At 39.1% G+C, this 21542-nt stretch overlaps 2 protein-coding genes across 2 annotated transcripts in view; one reads left to right on the plus strand and one right to left on the minus strand.

Moving 5' to 3' along the window:
• The first annotated feature begins 7217 nt into the window (after positions 1-7217).
• Positions 7218-9774, plus strand: TMEM215 (transmembrane protein 215). Its single transcript, XM_039343449.1, has one exon. It carries the CDS (start codon positions 8495-8497, stop codon positions 9236-9238), a length of 744 nt encoding a protein of 247 aa, XP_039199383.1. The 5' UTR covers positions 7218-8494; the 3' UTR covers positions 9239-9774.
• Positions 9775-15596: 5822 nt separating this feature from the next.
• The window catches only part of LOC120308027 (atrial natriuretic peptide receptor 2-like), a 53475-nt gene continuing 47529 nt past the window's right edge, over positions 15597-21542 (minus strand). The window contains exons 22-23 of the mRNA XM_039343450.1: positions 18545-18636; positions 15597-15839 (exon numbers count right to left, since the gene is read on the minus strand). Coding sequence (XP_039199384.1) covers positions 15705-15839; positions 18545-18636 — 227 coding nt within the window. The 3' untranslated portion in view covers positions 15597-15704. The remainder of the gene's footprint in view (positions 15840-18544; positions 18637-21542) is intronic.

Below are 21542 nucleotides of genomic sequence, written 5' to 3' on the forward strand. Positions count from 1 at the left end.
TCTGGCTGTATTTTATATTCAAGTAGAACATAAAATAGTTGAAAAGGTAAAAAAATCATAAAATATAAAATAGTCTAATAATACTTATTTTATTAATAAAATATTAATAACCTGATGAAAATTTATTTATATTTAAAAATTAAACCTAAAAGGAATTTAGATTTAATTTTTAACCAATGTGCTAGCAAATAAATCCTTTCTTTTTCCATGCTACAAAATAAATTAAAATATTGAAGGGCCCAGAACACTTGATCTTTTCAAGATAAATTGCCTTGATTATTTTGTGGTTATTTGTTACCATCCAAAGCATGTTTTAAAAATGAGTTTCTCGCTTTGTGCTAAAATGTGCTATTCAAATTATTGCCTAAAGGGCAATGATGGAAGCACTGATCCAGAAAGCTATCTAGACTCACATAAGCAACTACTGCTAGTACAGCTTTTTTTTTTATTGTTGACCTGCATATCAAATAAACAAATATACTTTTTCAATTTCAAAAACAATTTATTATGCTATCATCAATCATTGCCATCATCCAAAACCCTTTAGGCTCTCAGATTTCATTTTACTATTCTTTGTTTCTTAGATTTAGAGTCAAAGAAGGTGGAATTAGGGCTCCTTCTCCTATAGAAAGGCTACGTGTCTAATTTATTTTAAAGTATTATAAGAAGATGTGCCTCCTTTCTCCTGTTTGAGGGCATTAGCTTTCCAAACTGAGTTTAACAACAGGAATGGAGTTTATCAATTACCTTGTTCAGTGGCTGCCTAAGAATGAAATGGATTTTTAACCTGTATTTTGTATTCATATATATTCCTGCCATGGACCAGAACTGCCCACAAGATTTCCCAGCTCCATGGAAGTGAATGGGGGCATGAGAGTTGGTTTTTTCCCCCAGCATTATTGAAAGATAACAGGATCCTTCGTCATAACTTCTGTTTCCATTAAGATTTTTCTAATATTTAACAGAATATTCCTTGCTATTCTGCAATATGAGAGCCAGTTTGGTGTAGTGGTTAAGGATAAAGGAGTGTATGAATGACCTTGCAGAAAGAGGGGGAAGATGCTGTCTAGGAAACAATAACAGAAGAAGGGCAAGAGCCTGCAGTTGCTTATCAGTCAGAAAAAGAAACTTAGGAAAGGCATGCCCTAATGCAGTGTTTCTCAACCTTGACAATTTTAAGGCATGTGGACTTCAACTCCCAGAATTCTACAGCCAGCAACGCTGGCTGTGGAATTCTGGGAGTTGAAGTCCACATGCCTTAAAATTGTCAAGGTTGAGAAACACTGCCCTAATGGATTAAGTGATTAAAAGTGGAGATGGAAAGTTTGTCCCTTCAGACTTGGAACGTTCTGTTAATGTGGCCTTACAATAAAGTAGACTTCATCCTGTTGTGTCTGTTCATGTGGGAGAGCTGACATTAGGCATCAGGCTAGAAACTGTGTGTTCTAGTCCCATCTTAAGCACAAAGCCGGTTGGGTGACCTTGGGCCAATCCCTCTCTCTCAGCCCTAGGAAGGAGGCAATGGCAAACCACTTCCAAAATCATGCCAAGGAAACTGAAGAGACCTATCCAGGCAGCCACACTGAGTCAAAGGAACAAAAATTAAAAAAAAAATCTGTAATATAAACAATGTAATGTACCATTGTCCAGTTTAATCACAATCCCATGTAAAATTAATGTATATCCGTGTTTGTTGGATTTTCTGCAAATAACAAATTTATGAGTAGTGAAATATGAATGCCAAATGATTGGGCAGGAATATACTTTCTTATCCATCATACCTCAAAAAACAATCCAAGTATATATATTTTTCAATACAGCTTAGTTTTAGAAAACTGATTTCTCCAATTCACACGACTACGAGAGATATGTTTTGTTTTCATTAAATCAGTAATCTACTTTTTCATTAAAACAGTAATCTACTAAAAACAAAACTAACTACAATTTAACTAAAATCTCAATTAAAATATAATTATTAAAATAATTTCTTAAACCCACATATTCCTACAGTATCTATAGATTCTATCATATTTTTTAAAAAAAGTTTAGTAATTTTTAATAATAATAATACTTGTGAAGCCTTCTGAATGGTGAAATGATGCAAATGTGTTTTTATGTATTTTGAAACAAAGAATACTTGTTCAGAAACAGGCCACCCTATTAAACTTGAAGTATCTAGCAATCTTCATCCTTAAAATACAAACAAGCTACAGCATGATCTCTAACTGGAGAGTATCATTATATTCCTCAAGAAATTCAGCACAGCATGGAGTCAATATTTCCATACATGAACTTTGCCCTGCACCATAGGTAACTCCACATCTCTGCACACTTCAATGTTTTTATATTTGGCAGCTCAGCTGCATTATATTCAGAATGGCAGAAAAAGCAATCTTTCCTTTGCCAGGGATGAAATTTTACATAGCTTATGGGTTGGCCTTGTGCCCACTAGCAAAAACACATGGTCCTAGCATAAGGCTCCTCCCCCCATTTTGTAAAGCTTCAGCTTCTTGTTCTCCATGTATAGCTGTTTTAAACAATTCCTCTCCCCCATGTCTAGTTGCTGTAATTGCATGTAACCACAATTAAAAAGAGTGGGGAAAATGCTTGGCTCTGTAAATGCCAACATGCTGTTATTTCACCATCACAGATGCAAGGAACAGCATCTTCTACACAAGATGTTTCCTTCGTGGTACCAAAATTGTTTTTTTTTTAAAGATTGCATCAGACAAATATATATCACATGTACTGAAAAAATGAATAGAGGCACATTAGGAATTTATTTTTTCTTAGAATGAAATTTTTATTGCTCCAGCTACAGTAACTTTAAGGGAAGTACATTCATACAGACTGTAAATATGATCACTTCTTTTGTACAGCTCTGTTAGTAATCTGGAAACAAAAATAATTCAATTTGTGGTATATGACATTTCACAAATTATGTGAATTATATAATTTATATTAGTCATATATCACAACAAAAATAATGTACACTACAACACTCACAACATTTGAGCATGATGCATTTGTCTCCACTCCTTGTAGATTGATGCCCATGATGGAAAGCAGGACTGCAAACAAATGGAATAAATGCGGTTATGGAATAAAATTTGAATAAACCAAGTGTAAATTTAAAAAGACACCTTGATACAAACCTGCAGATTATTTATTTTACAAAGTCAGCTGATATAAAAATTTAACCCTCTTGTAATATACTGCTTCCCAACAAGCAAGATGTTGGCACGGAATAAAGTATGTCTCATGAAACAAATCTGAGAGTTCCTATGATTATGACCATATTTGAGCCCAAAATATCTGTTGCCAAACATGACAGTTGAATTAATTTTTTGACTTTTCTTGCTAGAGTTGCTAAATTAATCACTTTAGTAATACAGTTATTAAGTGAATCTGGCTTCCCCATTGATTTTGCTTGACAGAAGGTTGCAAAAGGGGATTACATGATCTGGAGACACTGCAACCATTATAAATATGATCAGTTGCCAAGCATCTGAATTCTGATCATGGGGATGCTGCAACAGTCATAATAGTGAAAAACGCTCATAAGTTACTTTTTTCAGTCACTAAACAAACAGTTGTAAGTAGAGGACTACTTGTATATAAGAATATATTTTCCTCTAAGGTCATGATTAGGGAGAAGAAAAGCATATAATTTTGCTCCAAACGATAAAAAAAATCAATGGGGTAACAACATAATGAGATCTCCTAACATACCTGCTATGTTGTTCCTCACAGTCTTTGCCTCTGATGAATCCTAGATAATTTAGAATTAGATGCAAAAAAAATTTTAAATGACTTTTTTGGAATGAATTATTGATATAATAGTTAAGATTCCCTTGCACATACATTGTTTACCACTGGGCATCCCAGTGAGTGAAAAAGCAAGCACGTTAGAAGCAGTGCTGCAAGATGGATGGAACAAAATTGGCAAAGTGACAGTAGAAGCTGTTAGAATTAATAGCTTCTGCAAACACACTGAAACACTAGCCCTTGTAGAGGTTTTAATTTGAGCTGTACATCAACCAGGCCAATGAACTCTAGGCTCCACATCTGTCAAAAACATGTCAGATACTTTTAAGGGGCCAGTCACAATGCCTTTTTCCTGATAGTTATGGTAGTAGCTAGCTTGCATATTTTCTTTTTCTTTTCTCCTCCAACAATGGAGGTTTTAAAGAAAAGATTGGACAGCCATTTGTCCAAATGGGATAGGGTCTCCTGTTTGAGCAGGGGGTTGGACTGGAAGACCTCCAAAGTCCTTCCAACTCTTATTCTGTATTCTATTCCCCCCCTGCCTCATTTTTTACATGTATATATCTCAAGTACATGACTTTGGGTAGCTAACAATATTAAAAATGATGTAAATTATACAAAAAACATACTGCACCCAGGAAAAATTCCACAAGCAATCATCAGCCACTCAGTATAACCAAGAAATGTGCTTTATCATATACCCAGGGGCCCAAGCTTGTCCCCAGAGCCAAGTCTTATGGAAGCCCAATAGAGACAGGGAAAATCTAATTTCTGATGGGATGATATTCCAGATGGTGGGAACCACAACAAAAAAGGCCAATCTGCTTATGGTTTACAACCCCTCACACACATTCATTATTTGTTTCTGTCCCAAATACAGATAGTCCTCAACTTACAACCATAATTAGGACAAGACTTTCCATTGCTCAGCCAGGCAGTTGTGTGCAATTTTATTCTCATTGTTGCTATGGTTGTTAAATGAATCACTGCAGTTAAGTGAATCATATGGTCATTAAGTGGATCTCACTTCCCCCATTGAGCATGCTTATCAGAAGCTGGCTGGGAAAGTCACAGGTGATCCTGGGACCCTGCAGCCATCGTAAATACATGCCGCTTGTCAAGCACCCGAATGTTGATCATACAAACTGCAGAAATGCTGCAACTATTGTAACCGCTTGACGGTTGTAAGTCAATATTTTCAATGCCACCGTAATTTCAAATCCTCACTAAATGAAGTAAGTTGAGGACTACTTTCTTAATTTCATTACAGATTTCAGTTCAAATAAAAAGGAAATCTCTGGAAATATTAGAGTTCAGTGGTACTGCTGGATTTTGAGATAAGGAATTCCAACTGCATTCTACAGAATTATGGCATTCTGAAATAAGGAATATTTCACCTAATATCAAACAATATAACTACTCCTTTAGTTATTTGGATCTTAATTTGGCAGTGATTAGTCTTGGGGAAAACGTTTTTGGGGAGTAGGACAAGGAACCTGAACATTTCAAGTGAAATGTGGCACTGGGAGAAAAAAAAAAAACAGGTACTTTTGTTCTTGCCATATATTGGTTGCAACCAAATGATCCTTTCATTTACGGTCTCAATTTATTCACATTTAGAGCCCAATATAAATTCCCACATTTCTTTAATTTCATTGCAATTTGCATGATTGATCACAAGCAATAAAGATTTCTCTAGAGCAGTGGTTCTCAACCTGTGGGTCGGGACCCCATTTGGGGTCGAACGATCATTTCACAGGGGTCGCCAAACAACGCAGTCAGCCATTTTTTCCCCCTTTTCCTTAGCTGTGCTACTCCCTTTTATTCTATTGGCTTTTGAAAGCCAATAGAATAGACTCTCTTGAATAGAGTCTAATTCTATTGGCTTTCAAAAGCCAATAGGAATTGTCCAGGCTGTCTCTGCCCTGCTGAGCCTGCCAAAAGTCCCATTCTGCAAACGGTGCTGCACCAGTTGAGTAGTCCTCGACTTACGACCGGTTGAGTAGTCCTCGACTTACGACTGGTTGGGGGTCGCGGCATTAAAAAGGTTGAGAACCACTGCTCTAGAGTGCAGTTCCCCCTCAGGCTTTCTTTCATATTATATTATTGAGCCAAAAGCTAAATAAACAATGGCACAAAGAAGCATTCAAATCTGTATCAAACATTAGATTGCTGTGGTGAGTTTTGCTGAAAACAAGATCTTGAGATGTATTTATCTTTCTCTGTGAAAAAATGAGAAACCTCTAGTAGCTGACATTTGACTACACTAGCAAACACCTGGTTTGGGGGAGTGTTCTGAAGCAAACTGGCATAAAATGCTTGACGCACATAATTCACTCTTTCCATCTGTCTTCTTGGCCGCATCACCTAACTACATAGAACCTCAGAACCTAAGAAGTGATCCTGGCATCTATGTTAGACAAGTTTCAATATAAAGCAGTGATAGAATAGATTCCAAATTCAATTCTTTGAATCCCACAGTCAAATATATTTTTTTCTGAAAAGTATAAAATAGCAAGCAATGTGAAGGATGCCAACTTTGGCTCTTGCAGAACCATTATGAGGTAGAATAGATAGTACTGTGATAGAGAGACTTGACCTAAGAGGAATTCTCTTACTAAACAAGCAAACAATTCCATTAATTTCCATTCTGGCTTACAGTATCAAACAATGATGTATTGGGAAATGGTACTGGACAGCTAGAAAAAAGATAACATTTTGATAAAAAGGGAAAATTAATTTCTATTTAGTTCCCAATCTGAGATACTGGTTCCAAGAACAAAATGTTTTCTTCTGGTAGTTAATATTCTTTTCCAGACATTTTCTTTTTCCTCTCAATACCATTGTTCAGATTTCATCCGGAGGCTCCTCTCTCACACACACATAGACACACATACATCTAAAAAGGGACTTCACCCACAAATATTTTTATAAGGAGTGCCAAATGCAGAATGGTCCATTTGTGGGCTCATAAACTACGTTGTTGTAAACACTACATCGCTTCATGACATCCTATTTATCAGAAACTCAGTCCCTAGGTCTGAAGTCACACATTATGTAAAATTGCTGCCAAGTACATCCCATTTGACGTAAACCGGGTAACTGGCATATTGCATGAGTTAACCACAGAGTCTTCCCCCTGCACGAATAGTAAATGTTATTATAGTTAGATGTGATGTGTCGCCACTTTTTAATTCGGCCGCTCTTTTCCTAGATACTTTTGAAACCAGACTAATGGCTACTGTAATGTATTGAGGTGAATTACTTGGAAATGTTGAAAAAAACAGTCATAAGACTGTCAGTTAAGGGCCAGACTTTCTGTCTACATGCTTATTAACTTGTGTTAAAAGCGGGAACTAGTACTTGAATCCTATTGGCCGCCGCCTAGTGGCTGAGTGTATATATAGGGGTGGAGCGGCAGTTATCCAGGCTTGTTTTAAAACCTAAATTGAGAATTGTTATTATAGCTGCTGCCTCGTTGATCACTAAACACAACAACTACCGTCGAGCTCTTCTCTGTCGAATTAGCGCTACAGACGAAGACAGCCTCACGTGCTTCCCAATAAAGCTGCTCCTCTCTGGGGGGGGGGGGACGAGGCAGAGTATTGTTTGCCGTTTACTATTACTTGGCGCTTTACTGCTTCCCTCTTCCCCAAATTGAGGCGCTGGTTTGGCGCCCCAAATTCTAGGCGACGGCTGCTACCTCCTAAGAAACATCCCGTCATTTCTTCCGCGCACCACGGGTGCCTTGGAAGAGGTAAGGAAGCGGGAAGGCCGAGCTGAGAAGTCGCAGGACTTAAAGTGCTGGTGTTTTGCTTGCGTGGCAGCGCGCGCTCTTCCCCGTGGGAAAGCGCGCGCGGGTCGCGAACTGCGCTGGAGCACGCCCGGGACACCCACTCGCTATCGACACGTGGACGGCCTGCGTAGCGGCTTGAAAAGGAGGACTGTTGCCCCTGAAGACCCATGTCTGCCTTGCCTTCTTACGACTTGCCTCCTTGCAACTGTTTCGTCCATGATCTGAACACCCAAGTGGTCATTTTTAGGCGGTAGGATTTAGGTGGATGAGGGGGGCGGGGAGAGCTCGATTTTGTTTTCTTCCTCTTGATGGGGCAGAATGCAAGTCGGCAACCCCAAACGTGGGTTGGTTTCCACCCCCTTTTTTGAGAATTCGCATTAAATTCATTGCGTTCCACCCGGACTAGTTGAGGATCGCCGCTTTCACGTGCTGTCGCGTCTCCCCTATCCACGCAAGGCCGAACCCCAAGTCTTTGACCCACACACGTAATCGTGTGTTACCTAATTCCCTCGCTCGCTTGCGTATTGGGCAACTGCTAGGGTAAAAATCTTTGCAATTGCTTTTAATGCATCGCTGATCTCTGGCCCGGCATCCAAACGGGAAGAGCGAAGAAGCCCTCGGGATTTCACGTGCCTTCGGGCTGCCGAGGAAACAGGCAGCTCGCTGAGCGGCACCAACCACGCTCAAAAGCAGCGGCAGGAAAAGCAGCGACTGGGGAAAGGGGAGCCTCGCAGGAGCCGCGGCCAATTCTGGGGCCACGCGACGGCGCGCTCCTTTGACAGGCTGGCTGGGAGTGGACGGGGAGATGAAATGAGGCGAAGTGTCCGGTAAAGGTTGCGAGCGCCTTTGGAGACCGCCGCGCCTCGCCCCCCCCTCCCCGCGTTTATTCGTGGAGCGACGGGATCCAATGACCTAGAGCGCTCGTAAGCCATGCGACCCGACGACATCAACCCTCGGACTGGACTGGTGGTGGCTTTGGTTAGCGTCTTCTTGGTATTCGGCTTCATGTTCACCGTTTCCGGGATCAAGGGCGAGACTTTGGGGGACATCCCACTTTTGGCTATTGGACCGGCCATCTGCTTGCCCGGCATCGCCGCTATCGCCCTGACGAGGAAAACCGACGGCTGCACCAAATGGCCCAACGTCGCTTATCGCCCCCCGTGCGGCTGCTGCCGCAAGAAGCCCCAGGACAAAGAGGTCCTGGAATTGCTGAGGACCCCCTCGGACCTGGAGTCCGGCAAGAGCAGCTGCGACGAGCTGGCCCTGAAAGCCTGCGACGGCCAGCTGGGCAAGGCGAACCCCCAGGGGGCCTGCGGGGAGGAAGAGTCACTCGCCACCCCCACCGCGCGGGACTGCGTGGGCCTGGACCCCAAAGTGGCTCAAGAGGAAATGTTGAGGTACTTGGAGAAGTGCTATCCGGAGATGCCCGGCGGGAACATCTTTGTGGCCGAGGCCTCCCCTTACAGTGCCTTACAGCAGCCGCGGCGGGAGTCCCTGGACCTCGAGGGGGCGGCCGCCGCCGCCGCCACCTGGCCGGCGGAGGACGATCTGAGCGTCGTCCCCAGCCACAGCGTCATCATTTGCTCCTACACGGAAGGAAGCCCTTACGACAGGTACTGTTGTTATATAAACCCCACCGAAGACCTCACCTCGGATCCCCAGGCGATCGTTTGAACCGTCTTTGCCAGCGCTCCGACCTTGCTTTCTCTTTTCGAGTTGGCCCCGCGTTCATTCAAACCGGGACAAACGAGACTGACGATCAACCCAGCCGACTCTTTTTTCTCTCTTTCAAATAACGATAACGGTAGTAATAACATGATAATGTTGTAATCATATTAGCTGGTTTTTGCACTGCATGGGGCTAGCCGCCTAGCTCACCTATTAACTTTAAAATCTGGTAGGTGGAACTGATACGCGAACCTTTGGTGCCTGAAATACTTTTCGTTTTCTTTTCAATGCAAGTAATAATGGCTTGTTCAAGGAGAATCGGTCTTTGGCATGGTGAGTTCTAAGCAGCGAGGCTTCCTTTGTTTTCTTATACAGTACTGGGCTAAAGAAATGGGGTTGAGAATTCCCCAGCATTTGCCAAGTTCAACGTTTAATAGGAAATGGACTGGGTGCTGTTATTAATGTCTGTGGAGATTCTCAGTCATTCAGGTCGTGGTTGTCCCAAAGGTGCTTTTTCAAAAGGCAATTGGATTTTTTTTTTTGCTTGAAGACGTTTTGCTTCTCATCCAGGAAGCTTCTTCGGTTCTGACTGGAGAAGCTCCTTGGATGAAAAGCAAAACGTCTTCAAGGAAAAACAAAGTCCAGTTGCCTTTTGAAAAAGCACCTTTGGGTGCTGTTATTAATTTTTGCAAGTTAATAGGGAGAGGAGGAAGGCCTGTTAATATCCTTGAAGCTGTGTGCCCCCTCCCTTGTGTGTCATTCCTTTCTTCAACTTTTAGCATATTAAAGATCACATTTGGCATACTTCAAAGTGTGTTGTGTGCAGAAATCAAAGCCTGAAAACAATTGGGATGGACCACATCCATGAAGGGAAATGAGTGAAATTACATTAATACCTGAGTTTCTAAACTTTATTAATATACCACTAGTTTCCAACTGCTTTTTCTCTCTTCCTGTAGTATACTCAGCATTGTTACATGTCATGCCATCTCCAATGAAATTGGAAATAATGATGGGAAGCTAAGAGTTCTAGTTTTTGAACTAGCACCAGATTTTAACTTGGGCCATACTTGTGTATTCTACTGTGACTGTTCTGAATGTTCAGTAAAGTTAAAAACATTATGTAATCAGCAATGCAATCTGACAAAATCAAGCTATTTGGGTTCTATTAGCTCTGTGGGGAATCTTGAACATATTGCTAAATCTCTTTCTCTAGTTGAAATTTGTGGCATTCAAAAGGGCTTAAATTTGGGTAGGTTATCCTAGCTTTTTCTGCTCTCCCTCCCCTATTTTTTGATACAAGGTTAGAAGTTTAATGGGCCATGGTACAAACACCATGTAACTCCATAACAGTGAATTCTTATGACTCAGCACAGAAAATAAGCCTGTCAGAAAATGCAGAATCAGCAAATCTCACATACATATTTCTGTATATGCAACATCATTTCATATGTATGTTACATAATTAATCTATGCAGGATAACTTCCAGGCATGAAATGTGAGGAACAACATACTTCATAAATTTAGAACAATTTGTACTTTGTTTTAGCTTTTTAAGTTTGCCTTAGCCACCCACGTTTTATTTCCGATAGGTTTGTTAAGCTTCCTGTGATCCATCTCAGTAGAAAACAAGAGGTAATCATGCACAATCATCCTTCAGTTTTGTTGAGAGCAATTGACCATTTAACCCTTGTGCATATGATCCATCTTAACCGATAAATGAAAAATATGAGCACTGTGGGAAACATGGTAAAGTAAGGTTTATTCCAAAGCAGAATATCAAAGGGAGACCTTGTGTTTTCTGTTAATGAATTTTTAGATTTCTATCCCGCTTTTACTTAGGAAAGAAAGGCGGGCGCATCACGTTCCTTCCCCCCACTTTTTCCTACTATAAGGTCCTTGTGAGGTAGGTAGGGCTGACGGAATGGGTGGCCCAAAGTAACCTAATGAAGTTTTGTGGCTGAGGATGGGCTTGAATTTTCCCAATGCCTGGACAGCATCTTAACCATAATACTACACTGTTAATATGCATGTGATATTTCTTGCTTGTTATGTAAAATTCTTAACTGGAGTAGGAGGATAGAATGGGAACAAACCATTCTATTGGCCCCTTGCACGTTTTCAGGGAACAGCTAGAAACATCAGACAAAAGTGAGTAAGCATACATCCATCATCAAAGCACAGGGCCTCAGAGACCAGATTATAACGAGAATGGAGCAAGATGTGTCCCAGGACTATAGGTGGCTTTCCAGCCTTTCTTTTTCAGGCCACAAAGTTCCCCAGACAGAGCAAGGCCAAAGTTGGTCTCTTGCGGGTTCAGGTTGATAATAAATGCTCAGTGTACCAGCTTTATCTTTTCAAATTCCTGTTCTTCCTCCCGGAGGAACAGCAACTAGCCACACCCACTTTTGGAGTATGTTTTTGAAGATGCACAAAGTCTCATGTGACTTTTGGGCTAAAAAAATGTGCATCCTTGGCTGAGGGCAACATGTGATGTCAGGTTCTTTATATTCCTTTAGATTCTCCAAATATTTCAAAATTCAAAGATAATCAGATTCCATTAAGACTACTAGAGCATGCCACAAGCAAAGTGGAGCAAAATTTCAGGTTTAATCAAGGTGGAGATGTGGAAGAAGGTGGAATTCACACTGATTAACTGCATATGGGAAAGGTTCATTCCCTGAACCAAAACACTACCTTTCCCCCCAGTGGCAGCAGTCTCTGTGGCATGTTCTGGATATTAAAAGTTAAGCCCTGTTTTCTTCAAAGCCCTAAATGGTTTAGGATCACATTAGCTGAAGGAGCACGTTCTGTAACTAACTTAAAATAAGATTTTAAGACCTAATGAGGCTCTCTTCCAATTCCCCACCACCAGCAAAAGGCTTGTTGTGGGCCTCAACAAAGAGAAATATTTTTTTATTGCAGTAGCATCTGATTTGTGGAATTCTCTCTACAGAGAGGCTCAGCTAGCATCCACTTGAGGATCATTTTGACACAAGGTGAAAAATCTGTCTATTTCCCCTGACCTTTTTACTCCACTCTAATTATTCTTTCATTTGTATTGTTTTAGCTTCGTATGATTGCCTTGCTGCTGCCTAGTTTGCATTTTATTTGATTTATTTTTGTATATATTTTTATTAAAATTGTATCTTTTAGTATGTTTTATTGTAAATCACCCAAGAATTTCACTATTTGGCAATTTAATTTTTTTTAATAAACAATAAATAACCCTTTAACTCAATAATACCTACTCTCCCAAACTATTCATTCTTCAATAGAACCTTGTTTTATGCCCATAATGTACCTCCTTGGGCAAATAACTGGGAAAAAGGGGAAATTTATTAAGAATTTAATAATATGCTTTTAAGAAATTACAGAAAACAATGTGTTCTTTTTCTGGGCCTCAGCCTTTCTATTTGCACTACGGGAATAATTGTATTGATCTACTTTGGTGACTTGTTTTAAAAATGGCAAGTTTATTTAAATGAAACACTTGAATGTTCAGAAAAGATTTATGCACACTAACTTACTCTGTGTGAGTTTGCTGGTTAGTATGTATAATTTTAGTAAGCTAGTTAATTTGGGAGGGAAATTATTTAGAGTGCCCTTAATAGCCTAATTGAAAAATTTGTATAAGTGGCAAGACCTGTTGCTTAAAAGTCAGTGAAATCACAAAATCTTTCATTTAAATATGAGCCTTGAAGTTTAATCACAGGTTTTTAAAGGGACTACAAAAGATAAACTGAAGGATCATTAACTGACTGGATACTGAAAAAGAGTATTTCATCTTAAAATTCTGATAACAGATGATTTCATCTAATTTCCATGAGATGGTCATATTTTTAAAATGCATTGATTAAAATATCAAATATTTCATATCATTAATTAAACATAAAATAAGAATAAACTTCTTTTCCCTTTCAAACAATTTAGTGTACAATTCATAATTTCAATATTTATGTATTCTATTCTAAATTTTTAGAATATATTTATGACATTGGAGAAATTTATAGTAAGAATGATCCCAATGCATGTAATAGAAAATGGCTTATAAACTGAAAACAGGAAAGACAACAATAACAAAAAAATCAATAGAAGTAACTAGAACTAGAAGCATAGTTTTAGATCCTACCATGAGATTGCAGTTCCTATGTTTATGGAGATCAATGAAACTTTCAAGGTAGAAAGCAACAGAAAGAGAAAAGTATTGAAAATGTGAAATGTTAATGTATTCTTAAATAAAAAGAATTATAATTATAATAAAGAACAAATTTTATCTCTTAACATCTGAAAAGCAAGTTTTTTTCTTCCAACTTCTGACATTCAATTAATGCACAAAGCAAAGCAAAACAGAATAGTAGTTTCATATACTGGCTATACACTGAAAAGAAATTTGAAAGAGAACAGAAGTTACAAGGAGCAAAAAATCCTTCAAAGAGAAATTACAGACAATATGAATCTTTAAAAAAATAGACAGGGAAACAGTTACTGAAATATGACTGATTTAAAATTTGGAGTATTAGGAGTAGTTAAGCTCAACATTTTTTCTAATAACGACTGGACAGGAAAACCTTTAACTAACACGAAAATATTTAGTTACTGTATAAGACTGCAATATTTACTCCATTAACCTACAGTTTAAATTCAAGAGTGACAATTCTCCAACTCAACACACAATCAGCATACAGAGAAAGAGAAGGGAAATAAAATTTAATGACTGGATATTCTAATAAATGGCAAATTTCTCAGGGTATTTTTCATGAATCGCACAACCTTTTTAAGCACAATACATGTTTTCTCAACCAGTCTCTGTTTTGATCCAATAAGTTTTTTTTTTTTCTTAAATCACTAGGGGACTTGAGCATCTTTGAATGCGTGTGCATTTAACTGATGCTACACAGTTCTGCAACTTGAATATCACTCACTTATGGCAGTAGTTATTTAGGAACAAAGGAAAGCTTACAGGAAGCAGTCAAGCTTTTGCTTCAGGAATCAGACTGCTTGGCCAACATCCCAAATTCCAAGAAAAGCCTGAGTGATTGTGATGTCCTTGATGAAAAAAGCCTTGCATTCTTCAGTAGCAAATGGAACTCAGCATCCCAAAGGTGAATTAAGCAATGCCAAGAAAGAATGCTTATCCTCATACAAACAGGCACAGAACAGTACAGACAGCTTCATGATTCGTTTTCCCATTTGTTTTCTAAAGTGTTTGCTTTGCATTCAGACCTTGCATTTGTGCCTTTACTGGGTGCTTATTGGCCAACTTGGAACCCTTTCAGCCTCCAAAAAAATTCTGAATATAATAGAGGTGCCTGGATCAAAATCTTAATAAAACTGCTTTGGACAACACATCTAACACAAACAGCTGTTAATTTCATTGCCTCCTATTTTTAACATTTTAGAAAGTGAGCTCCCCTAATTAATGTTCCCAAACAAATGGAAATGGAAAATTGAGCAAGCTTGCTAGTTCCAAATTCTTGTGTCCTCTTTAACTTTGCCCAGTAGTTGTGCCCTAAGGCAAGAGGGAGAGTCTAAATCAAAGTCAAGTTTCTACAGACTATGTAGTACATTCTCCCAATCATGTCCTCTGGGTAGCTCTTAACAGGGATGGTGTATAAGGGACATTACAAGGGGAAAGAATGAAACCTACTCTTGGCTTTCATGATTGTACGATTCCTGATAGTTCCGCCATCTTAGTAGTGAAGGCTGTGCCTAACACAAGTTAGGTCACAAATTACAAGTGCACTCACAACTCTTGCTAAGCCAAAACAAATGGTAGAATGAAAATGATATGTGTCCTCAGGTATTCAGAGAAAATACAGGCGAGCTATTGTTAAAAGAAAAATCTTCATCAGGGTCCAGTCCAAGCTGGGAATAAACAAAATGGAGACTGTTTTAGAAAGAAAGTTGTAGTTTACTGAAGAGCAGAACTACAAGAGATGAGGCTCTAGACCAGCTGACCACATGTACCCTAGAATGGTGGATTTTTATACCTTCTTGGGCTTTTGAGGTTGTTTTCTGTTCCTGTGGCATGGGCCTGAGTTTCAGTGTGCCTTTCTAGTATTCTGATGGTCGTGGGTTAATCCTATTATGTCCTAAAGGTTATAAGTTTGGGTGGAGTATGTAGATTTTAGGGGTCTTTATCTTTCTAATGCAGTCTCCATTTTGTTTATTCCCAGCTTGGACTGGACCCTGATGAAGATTTTTCTTTCAACACTATAAATAAACCGGGGTGAATGCAGATGTATTAATCTGTTAAAAAAATAAGCCATAGTTTGATATGACACTTGAATCTTCACAGTGACTACTTGGGTTAATCTGTGAGCTGAGAATTGTATTGGTTGTATGGTTTGTTTAAAAAACAAGAGCCTAGAGATAACTCAGGTTCTTCCTGCTTATAATTTTCTAAAAAGTTGCAGAGATCAGCCGTCTGATAGCATTGTTTTGGAAGGGATTTGAAAATGGACCATTCTATACAACACCAGGAATGATACCAAAACCACTCTGGTTAATAGCTTCAGAGGTTGCATCTGGGCTTAATACCTTCTTCTGAATTATTCCAGACTTTTTTCCTTCCAGCCAATACGTTACCATGTCGCCTTTCCCCTAAAATTAAAAACAATAATAGAGCATTCTAGTAGTGTCAGTAACCATACTTAGTTTCTGAGGATATTTCCGCTCTACCCATTATGACAACAGAGAAGCAGACTAGCCTACTGCTTTTTAAAATTAAGTTTGAATTGAGTTACAGGCGGCAAGCAATACCATGGACATTAATCAATTCAAATATGCATTTTAATTAACAGAGCTACAAATAAAGATTACAAGAAGGGTATGAAGTAATTTTATTTTCTGGGACCCTAAAATTCTTAAAGTTAATTTGAAATGAAATGTTATTTTCTATTCTCCCCCTTTGTGGACTAAGGATTGAAATAATTTTGAGAAGTGGCTTAGATGTGCTGCTGAAGTAAGAAAAAAAAATGCATTCTGAAAATCCTCTCTTAGTTTAATAAGCCAGCTGTGTGGCTTTGGACAAATCACTCCCCCTCTCTCAGCCAACTCACCTCACAGGGCTGTTATGGAAAAATAGGAGGAGGATAGCAATAGCACTTAAACTTATATACTGCTTCATAGTGCTTTATAGTCCTCTCTGAGTGATTTACAGAGTCAGCATATTGCCCCAACAATCTGGGTCCTCATTTTACTGACTTCAGAAGGATGGAAGGCTGAGTCAACCTTGAGCTGGTCAGGATCGAACTACCAAACTGATGGCAGCCGGCAGTCAGCAGAAGCCTGCAGTACTGCATTCTAACCACTGTGCCATCAGGATGGAATATTGTGTGTATTTGCTGCCTTGAGTTATATATAATATATAACTATATTATATAAAAAGTAATAAAGGTAGGATATAAAAAATATATGAACCAGCCTTTTTGTCCATGTCCAATGTGCATTCCTTCCTTCCCAGTTTGTGTTTAACAGAATAAGATAACCTTGTTTGTCACTTTTTTTCTGTGAACCCACTGGCACACATTAAAAAATGAAATTCTGATGTGAGTGAGAGTGAGTGTGTGAGTGTGTGTGTGTGTGAGAGAGAGAGAGAGAGAGAGGGAGAGGGAGAGAGAGAGATGAATCTTCTGTTAAAATAGCTAATTTCTTTTTATTCATATTAGAAAACTAGTTTTAGAACTTGTCCAGGATAGAAATGTTAAGTCAGATATACGGGGCTAAGCAGCCTGGCCTGTCTTGATGTTAGTCACTAACTAAACAACAGATTGGTTTACTGAAGGTGCTCTGATTTGTCAATCTAATCACAGGTCACCAACAAACAGTGAAATGGCTGTTTGAGTTTTATTTTAGAATGAAACTGTGCAGATTCATCAGAACTGTGTTGCTGTGTTGGCCTTGTACTACATGCAAGTTATTCAAATCCATTCTTAATTCTGACAACTTGCAAGGAAACCAACAAGCCATATGCAGGCTTTGCATTGCACATATTTTTTTAGTGCTTCACTGGATTCAATTAATGAATGCTGCACCTTTTTTATACAGAGCATCTATCACTCTTAATAAACTCCCTACTCCCTGACAAAAGGCGATGCCTGTAAGGGAGTTACACCTTTGTAACTTTGGAGCAAATTGGAACAAAAGAAGACATTAACCAGACAGGCAGGAGTAAGCAGGGTTCTAGGCAATGAATATATCGAGGGAAACAAATTCAAGGAATTAAATGAATAGGGAAAAAGAAAGAAATACCATCTAAACACAGTCAATACTCTCAGAAAATTTAAAGAGCCTCTCCTGGCATCTGCCTTATAGCTACTTCTTTCTATTTTCTCTGATAGGGCTGTTGAAAGCTGGAAGTAAAAAAAAAAAAAAAAGTCATATAGTAATTCTCAGTGCTTTTTTTCTTAAAAAAAAAAAAAAGTGCCAGAACTCACACATGTCATACAACCCGCCCGGCCTACCCTACAAGGTTCCATCCAAAAAAGGTGCCGGAACTCTGTTCTGGGCGTTCTATGACAAAAAAAGCCCTGGTAATTCTATGTAGCAATTTAAGCCATTGGATTAGAAATGGGGAGAGTGTAAGATCTAGTTCTGCCTTGGGCATGAAGCCCACCGGATGACTTTGAGTCAGGCACTTTCTGTCAGTCCTAAGAAGCAGGCAACGGCAAACCACTTTGGAAAACCTTGCCAAGAAAACTGCAGAGGCTGCAGGCATTCACCAGGAGTCAAAACTGACCTGAAATCACACACAAACATACACAGCAGGAAAGAAGAAGCAATTTCAAGTGGATGTGCCTTCAAAGCAAGACTGGGCCAAGGAAGAAGTCTTAGGAGCCTTCCTAATCAAGAATCTGCAGGTGGAGCATTTTTTTAAAAAAGTTGCTGCACTGAAACAAATTGGGTGGGTGAGGGGGATAGCTTTGTCTTTGGCACTTTTGCCATCTACCGGTGTAATGAAAGTTGATTGGTTGAAGCTAACTTACTTGATGGCGAGAGAAAACATTTCTCAGTTTTCCTCAACTGTATTTTATAGCTTCATCTTCCAGGATTATAGCTTGAGGTTAAAAATAGATTCTGGAGAACCTCAGCACAAATTAGGCTCTAGGGTGATAATATCTCTCAATACTTTGACCAAACTGCAATTCTCAGGGCCCCTGGGGGTAGACATTAAATGCAAATTGGCCTAAGGAGCGATTCCAACATAAATGCAATTCATATTTCAAATACAGACAGGAGGGTGAAAACAAAACCTGCTAAAGAATGACCATTCGTTTCTCATTTGAGGAAAGCTTGAACATATTTACCTTGATTTGCAAATTCCCCCGGCACACCAATACATACTCTCCAATCTGTTGCAGCAGCTGGTATGTGCTTGAACTGCACTGTATTTTGAGAGCTAAAGGGAAAATGAGAAGTAGTGTTGCCATTGTTTTCATAGATGAAAAATCCATTTTCAAAGACAATGAACAATAGATACCTTGACTCTTACTCTTGTCTTAACCTTCAGTCTTACTTTGAAAGCATCTTGAAATATACACATAACTGTCAACAAGGGCTCAAGGCCACAGCTTTACATCTGATAGTATTTGTTAGTTCTTATAATTGTTGACAGAATGATTTTTTTAATCTGCCAAGGAGGGCTTCCGACTTACACATAACTTCACTTAGAATTTATTGCTATTCATTGTATAAACAGCAAATATAAAGTCTTCCTCTATATTAACCCTTTTATGAAAATTAAGAAATCGGAAAAACTTAATATCCTTAATTTCAAGACATGGGGTTGCTAAATAAGCTTAAGAAGAAATTCAGAAAAAACACTAATAACTTAAATTTCATGGTGTAACCGAACAAGAGAATGGTATCCCATTCATTTGAAACAGCATCTATAGCAGTGGTGGCGAACCTATGGCACCAGTGCCAGAGATGGCACTCAGAGCCCTCTCTGTGGGCACGCGCACTGTCCCTCCAGTCCTAGGCCTTCAGCTGGGTTTTATAAAACTTTTTCGCTTTAGGTCTCCGCCGCCTTGTACAAAAAAAAGGGTTCAATCAATCAGTCAATTTCAACTTCTCGCAGGAAAAAAAAGATCTTGCAAAGTTGGAATTGATTGATTGATTGAACTTTTTAATCCCACCCAGTCTGCTGTTACCACCGCAGCCACGCCCACCCAATGGGCCACACCCACCCAATGGGCCACATCCTCCCGGCACCCGACGATGCATAAGTGGGTTTTGGGTTGCAGTTTGGGCACTCAGTCTCTAAAAGGTTCGCCATCACTGATCTATAGGATAACTCTGTGACATAATATATCTAGGGAAGCACTTGGTAAAGTACCACGTAGTTTTCTGATTAGAAGCTAGTTACTATTGATTGGATGGCATGTCTGTTTTGTAGATCTATAACCAATTTAAAAAGCAAAATTAAAAATGCTCATCAGTGGTTGAAATGAAATCAAAGGAAGCAAATTGGGCACGTGGTGTTTGGTTCTGGCCACAATACTATACTCTACATTTTTATTAATGACTTGGATGAAAACGTGGAGGGAACGCTTTTCAAATTTGCAGGCAACACAAATTATACGAGAAAGCCAACGTTCTAAGGACAGAAGCAAAATTCAAAATGATCTTGTCAGATCAAACATGTGACTTGAAAATAATAAAATGAAATTTAGTAGGGAGTTTCATGGTCAAGAAAAAGACATCAAAAGTACAAGTATGGAATGGAGGAAATTAGTTTACTAATAATATGTCAGAAAAGATCTTAGAATAGCAGGTGATCAGACACTGAATATGACTTAGCAGTGTGACATGGATTTAAACAGGATAACTGATGTTCCAGATACAAGGCAAGAGAACAAGAAAGTTTAGAAACAAAATCATATAAGGAGAGATGGAGAAAGAGGTGAGATGGTGGCATTTTCAAATACTTAAAGGGAAGTCACACAGAAGATCAAGATTTGTTCTTTACTGTCCAGAGTCCTAGACACAGTAATAGCCATAAATTGCAGGAAAGAGATCAGTGGAATGTTAGGAAAAACTAATGATAAGAAAAATTTGACAGAAATGTAAATACTAAGAGAGGTAATGATCTCTGTTTCATTGCTGCCTTTAAGCAGAATCTGGACAGTCACCTTTCACAGATTTGGGGACTTCTTCCAGCTCTATGATTCTCTTGCAGAACTTTCCTAAATGTATTCCTCAACTTTAAGAATTCTTCAGAGGTTACTATATTAGGAAAAATTAACCTAGTAGATCAGGCCCAATGTTTGTCATTTTTTACTGACTGTACTGCCTCCCAGTAAAGAGAGGAATTTGCTGCTCTAAATTTGTTAATCAAATCAGTCCACAAGTCATAAAAGTTCATCATCTCTGATTTAAGACAGGCATGTACAACTGTTTTCTATGGCTTTCTTAGCCATACCTGTAGTTTTGTTATGACAGTTTAGGATGGCATGGCCTTGCAGGTAGTCCTTGACTTATTATTAGTTGTTTAACAATCATTCAAAGTTATGGTAGCCTCAGAAAAGTTGCTTTACGGTTCATAAAGTATAAGACACTCCGGCCATTGTAAAATGTTGCCTCCTCAGTTAAGTAACTTCATTTTGGGCACTTATCATCCAGCTTGCACTTATGACCAGTAGTAGCATCTTGCAATCATGTGACTGATTTATGACATATTTTGCTGATTTCCAGCATTTTATTTTTTGCCCATTTCTGGCAAAATACATCCATCAGGAGAACGGATTCATTTAACAACCATGCGATTCAATCTTATGACCCTGTGATTCACTTTATGACTGCAGGACGCAGTTTTTTGACCATGTGATTCACTCAACGATTGCCATAAAAACAGTCCACAAATCAGGTCCAATCACAAGGGTGCGTTGACTTACAACCGGAATAACGTACAACCGAAATTGTCCCAAATGTGGTTGTAAATTGAGGACTTCCTGTACTTTATTAGAAAAAGATACAACAGACTTTCAAACAACTCTATATCTGAATTAATCAAATAATAATAATAATTTAATCACAAGATCACACAAACTGCAGACAACAGCATGGCATTTCAGCAATGACTCTGGGAAGCAGACAATAATAAACATTTAAAATGTAAACATGCAGCAGCCAAGATAATTAACAATCATCCACATTGCCAGGAGAAAACACACAAAACCAGAACCAGGGCCAAGTCTCTAAGGCAGACATATCAAATACAAGGCCCGGGGGCCGGATGCGGCCCGCAAAGTGGTTTCATGTGGCCCGCGAAGCCATCCTGGAAACAGTGAGGGAATGGCCCCC

Source organism: Crotalus tigris, unplaced genomic scaffold (assembly GCF_016545835.1).
Source record: "Crotalus tigris isolate CLP2741 ecotype Arizona unplaced genomic scaffold, ASM1654583v1 scf7180000017854.1278166, whole genome shotgun sequence".
In the NCBI taxonomy this organism is placed as follows: Eukaryota; Metazoa; Chordata; class Lepidosauria; order Squamata; family Viperidae; genus Crotalus; species Crotalus tigris.